The sequence below is a fragment of the Delphinus delphis genome, chromosome 3 (genome assembly GCF_949987515.2).
Source record: "Delphinus delphis chromosome 3, mDelDel1.2, whole genome shotgun sequence".
In the NCBI taxonomy this organism is placed as follows: Eukaryota; Metazoa; Chordata; class Mammalia; order Artiodactyla; family Delphinidae; genus Delphinus; species Delphinus delphis.
In genome coordinates, this window is record NC_082685.1 from 71,921,705 (window position 1) to 71,935,309 (window position 13,605).

At 41.4% G+C, this 13,605-nt stretch overlaps 1 protein-coding gene across 1 annotated transcript in view; it reads right to left on the minus strand.

Annotated features, from left to right (window-relative positions):
* Positions 1–349: 349 nt before the first annotated feature.
* The window catches only part of PRDM6 (PR/SET domain 6), a 98,955-nt gene continuing 85,699 nt past the window's right edge, over positions 350–13,605 (minus strand). The window contains exons 6-7 of the mRNA XM_060006966.1: positions 7,136–7,312; positions 350–464 (exon numbers count right to left, since the gene is read on the minus strand). Coding sequence (XP_059862949.1) covers positions 350–464; positions 7,136–7,312 — 292 coding nt within the window. The remainder of the gene's footprint in view (positions 465–7,135; positions 7,313–13,605) is intronic.

Below are 13,605 nucleotides of genomic sequence, written 5' to 3' on the forward strand. Positions count from 1 at the left end.
CAACTGTGGGCAGAAGAACCCATCCGATTCCTCCCTTTGGTATTAAATAACAGTTTAAAAAAGCTTTTTAGAAACAAAGCAAATACACGGTGGGACTGGAAATGTGAGCCATCCCAGGTTAGTCGTCCACTGAAATGAGTCTCATCCCTAGTCATAAATAAATAATCTCTCTCCTGGTCTGACTTCCACGCCAGGATCAATATCTCTTAACATCTTACTTATTTTATTACTGCTTTTGGTTTTCCGGGACTGATTGAAAGTTGCTCAGAGGAAATCTTTGGTTTTGCTTAAGTGTCCGTGACATTTAATCATGACTTTCCTTGAAGTTTAATTCCAACCAGTCAATCAGTTAATCCACTTCGATTGATTCTGGGCTCTCGGTTATTGGCTTGCACTCATTGGGCATCCGCTGGTGTCGGCTCAGCTGGGTGGCCTGCGTGAAGCTCCTCTCACACCTCTCGCACCTGGTGGAGGCAAGAGAGAAAATTGAGACCAGGGAGCAGGGCCTGCAGGTTGATGGACTTCCTCTCATCCTGCCTAATCAGAACAGACACTCCAAAGTGGCTTCAGATTTTACTGGCTCAAGAGGTTTAATTGGTGGCTCCTTCCAAGGCCTGGATGCCTGTGATGGGACAAAGCCCGGCTGATGCAGAACAGAGGGATCTGTCAATAGGCAGAGGGAAGGTGATTTCTCCAGAGAGCCCTGTCCTGCTGCAGCTCTGATCACTGTCAGTTCAAATAGATAAAGAACAAAAAGAGATTTTTAGGAGTGAGCGATCAAAGCAGCAGCTTGTCTGCAGTTTTCTGCTCCGTAACCCCAAAGAGAAATTGATGACAAATAGAATTTCACCTGCTGCTAATTTAAAATCGGGACTTCTACTCCCCTCAGCACAGCAGCCAGAGAGCCATCATCTTTGAATTCGGAAACTGGAAGAAGCAGTGCATTAGTTTTCAGCGACTGTGGCGGGTGGGTGTGGGTGACCGCTTTGGGGCAAAAGCTAGAGTATCACAGCTCCACCGAAGTTAGGGTTAAAAATGTTTGCATTGGGATAGGGGACTCAGAAAAACCCGAAATCAGCCAATGTTTGTGTGCTTCAAATTCACCTCTACAAGGCACAGCAGGAAGAATGTACACGTGGGCCGTAATTAAGGGTTGGTGTGTCTGATAAGGAGAACGCTGGCATCGCACTTCAGGAATATCTCCTCCTCTCCTTAACTTAAAAAAAATGCTAACCTAGAGACCCTGGGCCTAAGCCATCTTCCCTGCAACACACACCGACTAGCTTGATGGCTACACAACCTTCAAAACACACACACACACACACACACACACACGCACACTGCTGCAGCAAGCTGGGCACGGACAGTGGCTTCCCTGTCACTATTCCACTTGTCTGGGCTGCCTGGAGCACTGGCCGAGCACCCATTGGGGCACAGCAGCCCCCTCAGCACTCCCCCTAATGTCCTCTCCTGAAACCTTAAAAGGAAAAGATACTCAGGAGAGCTGCAGACAGTTGTTCTTCTTCTAAATAATGCAACCTTCGGTCTCAGGTCCCTGCACTAGTAGGGCTGTGGTAAAGCCATCAGAAGAAAATCCACACATGCCCAATCACTTGCCACGTGCCCCGCTACCCGGTAGGCAGCCCTGTCTTTTTCCTTTTGAGTAAATTATACAAAGTGCCTTGCCAGGGAAATAATTACCTATAAAAATAAAACACATCTATCCCTACTAGGGAGTCTTGCATATGTTTTGTCGTTGGGAGGCTGGAGCTTGACTATCACGCTTGGATTTTTCAGGGCTCCTGCACCAGCTGAATGTGTCAGCATGAGGAAGTTGTGTTTCTTCAATTGTCTTTCGGGGGATATTTTTAGCAGCCTGTTCCACTGTTAAAAACTGCACTGTGATCTTGACAAATGTATAATGTCAGCTTTAATGTATCAGACCTATCAGCTCAATGAAAATAACTCAGAAGTATTGATCAGCTAATGATTTTTGGTGTATTCATTAACATCCATGGGCAGCTCATCCCTTCTCCAGAGCTCCTGAAGTGCTGATGACATGCTAGTGAATTGCTGATTGTTTATTAGAAAACTGATTAGTTACTAAATTAGTGTGTCAAAATATACTACCTTTCACTGCTTGACAAACTTTCAAATTATTATATTCCTTTTTTAAAATTGTGAAGCTCTAGAATCAATTTCAAGGAGAGAATAGTTTCAAAGTTATAAGTTATGACTAGTTACCTAGGTCATGTTTTTGCACCTTTGATCTTGTGTATCAGAATATAAAGAATTCAGAAGTGGGAGGGGTAGTGCTTCACATAAGGCAAATGTGTATGTCTATATGTAATATTAAACACCCAGACTGGGCAGAGACAGTAAGAGGGGAGTTAACATTTTTCTCCTGTGTTTGCCTAACTGCCTCACAGATATTTACACTCATGGAACCATCTGTTGTCATAGTCAGGAAATTTACTAAGTCTATAGGGCTCTCCTGAGATCATCACTGAAAAATCATCTCTAGGGCCATCTGCTCACCAAGTGTGAGTAAAAACACATGCAGATGTGTAGAAAATTACCTTAACTTAGATCCTTTTCCTAGGAATTTCCCCTTCTTGAGGAAAGTGGGCTACTAGAAATAATACCCTACGTGTGTTGGTAATGATAAGAATGTAATTTGTATAATTAAGGATATAAAGAGAACTTGACGTAAAAATATTTTTAAATAAGGGGAGAGCCTCAGTTTTATGTTCATCATCTTTAATTTCAGAACAAAAATCCCTTCACAAATTATTTTCATGGCTTAATGGAACACATCAGAAGGACAGACTCAATGCAAATGCTTAGGTTCTGGCGGGTCAGAGTTGGACTTCAGCTGTGTTGGCACGGAATTAACCCTGAACTACAATCCCAGCCAAGTGACTGGTCATGGGCACCTCCAGGCCTGGATTTCATGCGGTTTAGCAGAATAAGAAAGAAAGAAAGATGCGGGTAATGATCCAGGAGACTAAAACTGCTCTGGCACACAGGGTCTTCCTCTCAGTGCTGACGTCACAGCCTTTAAGGAAACATTGCAGGAACAGTGAAGTGGAAAGCCATCCAAATATTTCAGCAAAGAGAAATTCCCCAACTTTCTGCCAGTGTGGGCATCTTAATGAGACTTGAGTTCCTTTTAGATTTGAGATCATCCTTTACTTAATGTGATAGTCGACTGGCTTATAGGTACAGAGGGAGCTTAACAATCGTCATCTGAAACTGACAGATGTGCAAAACGATGTCAAGTTCTGTTCACAGAAAACCTACAGGAAGCTTTCTTTCTGGTCCTCTATGGCCTGTCACCAAATATTTCCTGAATGAAACCAAATTGCTTCGTACGTAAGATGTGCTTAATGCATTTTACTGATGTGTTTTTTTGGTTTGCTTTGATTTTGCCTAGATCTTGCTAAAATATCAGATGTTCTTTGGAATATCCTTTGATTATTTTTTATACTGAGCCAAACTGTCTTCACTTAAGGCACAAACTTAGTGGTATTTCCCCTGCTTCTAATGAAGACGAAGAAAAGAAACTCTCCTATGGAAAGTCCTGGTCTTCTCAGGCGCAAAGGCCAGGCATCAAGCAGCTCACATGGATCCTGGGCAGAGCGGCCTCTCTGAGATGTTGAGAGATTATGTTTAGTAACAGAGAAGGAGAAGGGGTTCTCACTGTAAAGAGTAAGTTTGAAACTGACAACTTCCTTCCTTCCCTCCTTCCTTCTTTCCTCTTTTCGATAAAGTGCTTGGCAATTGCTGTGAGATGAAATGATGTCTTGATTTTGTTCCTTGTTCTCCACGACTTCCAGCCTCACAGTACAAACGGAAAGTACAAACTTCAATATGATCCTTTGATATGTGCTTTTCCTATGATCTCCTTCACCTTATAAATTCTGCATCCACAGCCTAGGTTAGCTGCTGACAAGCCCATGATCTACCTAGAGCATGGGGGATGGAGTCTTTCAGTGGCATTTCAGCCAATCAGATTGTGAGACAAAGCCTGGAGTGAAACTCTCATCTCTTACTGCCAAATCTTCTCCAGGCTTCTTGTAAGGCAATAATCTTGATCTGCCCTGAAAAATCACTTTTCAGCAGAAGATTTTAGAAGCTAGAAAAGGCTTTCCCCTGTTGTGGCCTGGCCCCTAACAATCTTGCAAAGGCCTCCCAGGCCCTGGGTGGGTAGGACAATTTGGGGACTGAGCCATTTGGGGCATGGGTTGTGTATCTTTACAAGATTCTTTTCTTTCTTTGCAACATTGTTTCAGCCAATACCCATTAGTTGAAGTAGTAAAATTAACCATTGTGGCAAAATCCATTTTATTGACTAATCTGCAATAAACTTTTTGTGAATGTTTGTTTTATAGGCTTGTAAAAGGATATCCTCATAATATTTACAAATGTCCATGGGATGGATATCCATGAGCTATGGTTGGAAGATTCCCAAAATTCCCTTGGGGTAGTTCAATCCTGAATGATCTGGTTGTATACACTGAAGGATTTAGCTTTCCATTTCCTAGAAGACGTTTAAATCTTGCACTTATAAAATACACGTACACTCAGTTCTCCCCTGGCAATATGTTTAACATTTGATAAATTTAAAAAAACAAACTCTACAGCATATGGCTATCCTAATATGAGAAGAAGCAGGAGGAACTAAAACAGGCACAGTGAATCTAATCCAACCAAGTCTGGTGTTTCCTTTTTTGTTTTTCCAGATGAAATCAGGTTATGGTCCCCAAAAATACTTTGAGAAAGGAAAAACGTACAAGTACTAAAGCCCTTCAAATATTAATCTGATGAATTAAAATTAAGTTAAAATGCCACCTCTATTGGAAACAGGACAAAAACAGGATGTTAAGGAAAAAAACTGACTGGAGTCAACGAGGTTATACTTAAGTAACACCTGAACATTAATAGAAATCTATTTCCCACGCTGACCCTGAAACCTCTTCAATTAATTACTAAAATCTATTTACACAGCAACAAGATAAAAATCAATCTGATTCCTGGCACTGTATCCATCTGGCTACCCTCTCTAATGTAAGGGGCCAGGAGGATTGTCAGCCCTCCTGCGTCTCTGCTTTTGAAGAGCTCTCTTGCTCAAAGGCACAGGGAATGTGCCACTGTCATCTTCTACATCTAGAACAGTGGTGAAACCAGAATCTGTGAACCCCCGAGGGCCTAGGGGAAATGACAAAGCCCACTGTGCAGACACAGACACCTGCCATAGGGAACTCGAGGACTGTGCTAACCTACCCGGCCCTTAAGGGTAGATTTAAAAAAAGGGCCCCCTGGGGCTATGGCAGCCCCAGAGGGCACAGCTTGGCTGGCGTAGTGCAGGTTGGATGTTTAGACCCCATCCAGTGCCCTCAGCCAGATGCCTTTATGCAGTAAATAAGCCCCACCTGTGTACACAGACAAAAATTAAAACTTTTCACAATTAATATCATAAATTAAACCTCAATGGAAAACAGTTAAGAATAACGAATAAAGGTAACTAATTCATGGGGAGGTGGGTAAAGATGACAGCCTTTTATGAGCTTCTCCCTCTCCTGGCAGACACCAAGGCAGGCAGGACCCAGACCAGCAGGACTCTGCCACCCCAAGCTGAGCCCCTTCTCAGGCCGAGCACCATGGCAACTGCATGCTACGCCAGCAGGTCCAGAGGGAAAAGCATGGGTAATGAGACTCTGGGAAGACTCCTTGGCTGAGACCAAGAAAGGGGATTCACCTCCTACTGCCTGAATCATTTCCTTTCTTGCTTGATCTTGTCCTACAGAAGGTAAATAGGCTGTTCACCCACGCCCTTTTCATGTTCCTCCTTCATCAAGGAAAGTCATTATGGCAAATGAGGAAAGAGAGATATAAGAGAGTTGAACAAAAAAGAGTCTATCACACAGACAGTAAAATCTGCTCTGAGATGACCAACCACTCACCCAAGCTGGCTCACCCTCCCAAGCCTTTCCATGTCCCACATGGGCTATCAGAAAGCCTCCTTTCCTTTGTATGTCTGGAAAACTCCTACTCATCATTCAAAACACATCTTAAACATCATCTTCTCCAGATAGCACTGATTACTCCACTTTCGTGCTACCCTGAAACACTGTATATACATGCCTTATTGTTTTTCACTTTTGCACCCTTCACCCTAGGTGGTAATACTTGCTTATTAATTGGGCTTCCCCATAAACTATGAGGTCTTCAAAGACTAGGGAGCTGAGTTTCATTCACCTTTATATCTCTTGTGCCTAGCAGGGTGCCCAGTACAAAAGAAGGTGTTCAATAAATATTTGCTGAATGAATGAACACATATATACATGAATGAATGAATGAGTGAGCGAGTGAATGAAGAGACCATCTTGCAGGATTCAGATGTCCACCGTTTTCATGACTGTGCTATATCCAGAAACATAGTCTCTCGCTCAGGTGCCCTTACCTTGCCAAAGCCCTTGGAATTCCGTTCTCTTTCCACATTCCCTGAATCCTCAAGGACTCAGATATGCCCTATGTTTGGTTTGGTTTTTCTTTTTTGCATTAACATGATAAGTCTGAGATCCAAAGGGCACGCTGAAAAGCTACCAATTGGCTGCTATAATAGATTCAAACCCCCTTAACAAATATAAAAGAGGAGGAAATCGTTCATCAGAATCCTAAAGGGTTCAGATTTCCCAAGAGACAATTCATTCAGCTGTCCTCGATTGTGGCCACCTCGATGATGGTCAGGGGACTTGCTTGCTGATGGCCAGAGTTGGTATTCTGCATGCCTCCTAGCTCAAATTCTAGAAGCACAGACCCTCAGAAACCAGAAAGAATCTTAAAGTTACTTACTCCTACTTCCTGATTTTACTGGTGAGAAAACAGACCACGAAGAACGTCTCACGTCCAAGGTTGCACAGCTCAACCCAGGATCAGTGTATAAATTTCCTGACTTCATTTCCCCAGTATCGACCACTAAACAAGCGGGGCCTTTTGCAGCCTGGACGCTGACTTTCTAAAACAGCGTCCTCCACCAGTTGGCTGAGCCAGGCAGTGCTGGGCCACCTTGTCTGCCGGCTCTCAGGAAAGGCTCAGAGAAAGAAGGGATACGGTGCGAGCCGCTACTTACTTGAAGGGCTTTTCTCCAGTGTGGGTTCGGATGTGGTTGTTGAGCGTGGTGGCCCCAGCAAAGGCACGACCACAGTAGCCACATTTGAAAGGCCGGTCACTGGAGTGAGTGACCACGTGGTTCCTCAGTTCTGAAGGCTGGGAAAAGGACTGGGAGCAGTGGCCGCACTGGTATGGTCTGAAACAAATGAAGACACTGCCTGGTCATTACGTTCTATGTCAGTCAGCAGACGTTAGCATCACGAGGCAAGGGCCAAAACGTTCTGGGGACGTTCTCTCAGTTTCTGTAACAAAGCATAGCACTGGGGCTGCTAGGTTCTCATGGCTATACTTGTTGCCACACGAACAAAATTAACAGAGCTGATGAGAGCCGTTCATTCCCCAAAGAATATGCCTTTCCGGTATTAGCCATACCATTTCAAGAACTCCTATTTCTTGTTTTGAGCCCCACCCCCAGGCAAATATTGGAGCGTTGAGAGTACAGACTTGATGAAGCACAACAGTACAAGAGAAGATATGTAATTGTCTCTCGTAATTCTGGGGCACTTTAACTTTTCAAAGTGCTTTAACATCAATGATCTAGTTTAATCTTTACAATAATCCTCTCAGGGAAAGCGGATGTTATGATCTCTGTCAGTTCAGAAAAGTGAGGATAAACTGTCCTCAAAGGAAATAAGCTCTTGATGCCAAGGTCACTCTAGGGTGACTCTGGACCTTATTCTAAGTCCCAGGTAAAGATGCAGGCAAGTCAGCAAGCTGCATGTGTGTTTTAATAGATACTAGACTGTCCTGGGGTCTGTCTATAGCACATCCCCAACTTGGGGTTGTGTGATAGTGCACAGGCCAACACAGGCGTGCACCCAGATTTGTTTCTTTGTAAAAGAAATCCTGACTTCTACTTACTCTCTCCCCGCCCCGACCTAAACTCATATTTATCCACTGGGTCTTTTTTTCGTGAACTTCGGCTCCCCAGTTTAATCTGGTAGCAAGCAATGATTTATAGCAGCACAGAAATGACAGGATGTCACTATGCTTGCAGGAGGACTGGGATGCAAAAGCAAATGGAAGGAAGTTGTGACAAATACCTGATAATTAGCAAGATTATCAGAGCGCATTCTTTTCAGCTCATGAGAAAGAAATCAATTTTTGGTTTTCATAAAATAAATTAAAATTCTGTCTTCTCTACAGAAGTTCTTCTGCTTACTTAAGCAGAATCTGGTGAGTGATATAAAACCTGGGGAGTTTTCCCTTTTCGAGGCTATTTCATATCATTCCTTGACAGGGCTCTAATTTGTTTATCAAAATTTTTCTTGAGAAAATTAATAATCTGTCATGAGCGATATTACCAGAGCTCAGGAAGCCTTGGTTTGTGGCTCAGAAATTTCTGGCTGCGTTTAGAAAGCCAATGGCAAAAGCAGACTTAATTGCTCTACCTTTAGCAAATGCATAAGCTCCAATGACCAGAAACCAAAATGAAGGGCTAGGAAACAATGGTGACCGAGCATGTACAACAATTCAATTACATGCAAAATAAAGTGTACCCTCTCATTTGTCAAGTGAAGTGCTTAATTGTGGCTACTTGCCTCACTGAACACAAATACGATTATTTTACCAGGCTTCAGCACACTGAGCACTGATTGTAGAATTTTTTAGCTTGATTAATAGTCTGGGATTGGTCAATAACTCAATACTATACAATTTTAATTACTTACATTTAGAAATCTATCTAACTGCTCTCAAACAAGTTTCAAAGAAATATATATAAGAGTCCTTGGTAAGGAGTTTATCAAACTTGACAAATTGCACATGCATTTTATTACAATCATGAAATAAAGCTTTGAAGCCATTAAAATCATATGTAGATGAAAATATCCTTTTGTCAAAATTATTCTTTGTAGTAACCATTAACCTTAAAGGAGTCCTCAAGAAATCATTCTCTCAGGGATGAATTTTTTAAATGTATTGAAGATTATAAACAAAATAATATATGAATATATGCTATATCCACTGACAATTGATTTTTCTAATAGTGAAGGACCATTAACATTTATTAGCCTCTGGTTATCTATTTTTAATAGCTATCACAATAAACAATTAGCCACTAAATAAAACCAATTAATCTTTTTTTCTGACTCTGCTGTCAAAAGTTGGGGTGATTTATTTCCTATAGTCAGAAGTCATTCCATCCTTTTTATGCTAATAGTCAAGGTGGCAAAGATTTACACACAGAAGAGATGACCACAGAGAGGCTTATGCTGAATTCTTATATCAAGGTAACACCAATGAAAGGCAAATCAGATTATAAAACATCACCTTGGCCAGTACCAGCCTGAGCGGTATTTGCTAGGTATCCCGTGACAGCTTTTAAAACTTTGCAGAATTCAGCTGACTGAATGGAACAACCTCGAATGGGCGAGATGGGAGAGGTGAGTCCTGCTTTAGCCTCTGGCCCCAGTTAGCTGTGGGACTTGACAAGTCGCCCAACATCCCTGACTCTCCATCTCCTCATCTCTCTGGTAAGCAGGATGGACTGAACTAGATGCCCTCTCACATCCCATCATGTTCTGCTCCTGCTTTCAGATAATCAACAAGCACGTGCCACCTAAGGATCTGTCCAAGACATGGCCTCACAGTAGACAGCATCGACGATGTGACCTCCATCCTCCATCGTGTGTACCAGCCAGTGCCCTGCAGGGAGAGCTTTCCACGGTTTTGTGTGTCTAGTCATGCTAACTAGAATACAGACCATTTAAACTTACTTGGTAAACAGTTGAGAATTCAGAGCAAGAAGAAAATCTAGTACCAAAATACAAGACCCAACTTTAGTTGATCTCAAAAAACAAAGTGATATCCCTTTAATCCTGATACCTTAAAGAGTAAGATTTTAGAGCATATGGTCATATTCACCATCACAGAAACTGATTTCATGTAGAATTTAGAACTAAAATGTGTACTCTATTTGCCACTGTGTTAACAGATTCTCTCAGCCTAGAAATACATGCAAAGTTAGGCCTCAGAAAATACAGACAAGATACTTCTTTCCCTAGATTTTCAATATTTCCTAAAAATGAATAAAAGGAAATGCTCAAAAAGTAATTTTAACATTAATTGTATCCTAGAGTTCATCTAAGGGCATAGGAATACATTCAAGACAGAATGAAATCTTCAAACCCAAGAGCAGGGCTTACTTAGAAAACATCATCATCACCATAGAATCTCAGACATCACAACTTCTTTTGGGACAACTGACCACAGGATTTAAGACTCTGTATGGATGTTTTTAGTAGCACACCCTGACTCCTCACCTCTCAGGTTACAGCTAAAGGGCTTTGGGGGCACAGAATCAGTTGCCATTACTCAGCTTTTTATTGTGATGACTAACATTCTCATTAACTTTTCAAGGTCTGGTCAAAAGGTCAATACTGTGGTGGGGGAGTGGCAGGTACAAACTACTGGGTGTGAGATAGGCTCCAGGATGCATTGTACAACATGGGGAATAGAGCCAATATTTTGTAATAACTGTAAATGGAGTGTAACCTTTAAAAATTGGATATTATAAAAAAAGACTCATAGAATAAAGGGTGGGGTTTGAAAAGTTCTACAAATACTAAAGGGATAAAAAAGTGAAAAAATAAAATATCATCATCAACCAAAAAAAATTAAAAAGTAAGCCTTAATTTATTAAACTTTTGGATACAATCAATTTCAAATCCCAAGTTCTGCTCCCTTTGATGTGTCATACCAGAGGCAGCCCAGGAGGCCTGGCATAGTCAAGTGCTGTGTTCAGCTTCACTCTTTGTAGGATCTCATGTCATTCAGCAGCTAAATGGGACTCTCCTTTCTAAAGCACCTTGATTCTTTCCAAGTCATCATACACATACAGCATTTTATTATTCTCAAAACAAATGCAATGAGCATTCTTCACAAAGAGATAACATTTCATAACCAGTAAAAGCTTTTGGCGGGGTTTTGTTTTTTTTTTTTAACACTACTTGAGATATCTAGCAGTGCTGTCAATGACGGAAGTGTTCTATAACTACACTATCCAATATGGGAACCACTAGCCACAAGCAGCTACTGAGCACTGGAAATGCGGCTAGGATGACTGAGAAACTGAAGTATTATTTTACTTAACTTTGATTAATTTAAATTTAAACAGCCTCGTGTGGCTTGTTCCAACACAGAAATATCAAGCTTCACGAAAAACTAGAATATGCTCTGTCCTCAACAATGAAATATCTAAAAAACAGACAAAGCCTGGGTCGATTTAGTTAGCGTATATCAATGCCAGTAGATTTTTAAGCAAAAAGACAGCAGCAAGACAATTTTGTATGTCCCCTGGCATTCTCTGTAACTGGTGGCTCCTCTGCTAAAGATGACTCCAGTAAAATGTGCAATTCATTTACTTTGAGTCTGTAATTGGTTTGTTGTACACATAGGAAAAGGATGAAACATTAAACAAAATTAAGTGTGGTTTGGTTTAATATATTATTAATCCTTCTTTGATTTTTCTTTCATGGCATGAAAGCCTCCAGGACAAAAGTTGTTCAGTTGGGCCCACAGTTGAGCAAGTTGGGCCTTGCTCCCCGTCAGTCAAGCCCAAGTGCACATCTCCCGAGACTTCAAACGGGGCGTTACTTAGGTCCACTGCTAGCTGTGTGGAGTGAGAAAAGAACTAAGCTCTATGTAAGGAGAAAAAGATTTCAGGAAAGTGGCTCAAGTATGCAGCCGAAACACTGGGAGAACATGGAAAGAAGGTAACCTTCACACTTGGGGGAGGGGGAAACAATGGAACACGAGAACACTGACACATTCCAAAGAAACTATTATGGTGATGGAGTATCTCCAGGCTCCTCCCACCAAACGGCTCCTTCTAGAGTTATCTTCCCCTCTGGTACCACCACACCCAATTATAAACAAGGATACTCAAAACATAAATGTGAACGGCTGACAGTATGCCCAGGAGGCTAAAGGCAAACTTTCCCCAGGTAGCACAATCAGAAAGGAAAGGAAAAGGATGCAAAATAAAGATAAGCACTAAAAAGACATTCTGCAGAAAATAAAAAGAACATATTCATCAGAAAATAATCCACTATGATTGAAGGCATTGCTTACCCCTTTCTGGACTGCCCCCGCCCCCAAATGGGACTGTTGAGAGTTTCTGTAGCAGAAAAACAGAAGAGAAAAGGGATTTCTAATTCCTGTTTCAGGCACAAGTCAGTCAAGCTGCCCTGGCCCAGGTAATAAGCTTATGCCAAACCTCAAATGTTTATGAGGTCCCTAAGTCCCTAGTCCTTAGTCTAGATCTAGGTTAATCTAGATTCCGACAGCTTCTTCCCTTTGAATTCACTCAGGAAAGGAAAAAGTCAGTAGCTTGAGAAAAAAGAAGAAGAGACTTTTGGTTTTGTATGTTTAATATTAACAGAATAAAATCAAGAACTAACGATTCTGTGCCTCCTGGGCTCTCATACGGGTGTATTTTTATCTTTAATGCTAATTCCTACTTTGAAAGGTCAAATGGAATTTTTTTCTGCGTTCAATGTAAATAACATGGTAGTGAAAAATGGTAATGCTGACAACCCAGGGTATCCTCGGATCTCCTTCCTTTATATCAAGGCATAGACTTACTGATGGTCCCTCACATGAAAAAGCTCACAAATAAAGACACACACAGTCTCTTTCATGAAGGTTCAAATGTCTTGGGTTTCATGGCCAAATATTCAGTGTGCTGAGTGAAAAATCTTTTGGACCTAAGATTCGGGGGCCTGTTTCAAATTTGGACGTGTTTGAAACTCTAACCTGTTTACTTTCTGACTTTGTCTTCTGTGTCTCCCTTTCTTGCCTCTAGTTCTAGCAAGATTTTCCTAGCAAAATAAAACGTTTGAGCTTTTCAAATAGAAGGGAAATGGTTTCTGACTGGCAGGTTCTAAGCTTTTTCACTGTATATGGCTGAATGGGCACAAACCGCCAAAGACTAAAAGCCACCGAATTTATGGAGTCAATCGCTAAAGAAAATATGTATATTCAGCAGTTGTAAGTCTCCACATGGATAATAAGAGGAATGACTCCAAATTTCACAACCGTGCACAAATTGATGTTCCATTTTAGGTCTGCATGTTTCTCCTCTTTAGCAATTCACCTGTGTGGTCAAGAATTAGGGAAAGTATCTTGTACTTCAAAACTTGCCGGTACCAGGAGAGCATGCTAGGTTTTAGAACACCATACAGAACCTATATGCTAAAAGCAAATTATGTAACTCAATGAAATTATGTATCTCAATGAAACTAGTGGGTCAAAGAGACTGGGCATCTCTATTTCCCTTATCTCCAGTAATCAACTCAGATGTGATGGAGTAATTCAAGCATCTCCCCATTACTAGTAAGAAACATTGTACTTTCTTACTTTGCCTATAAAGGGACTAATTCTTTGAACTCATAATTCTTAGTTTTAACTTATTCATGAATGACGGTG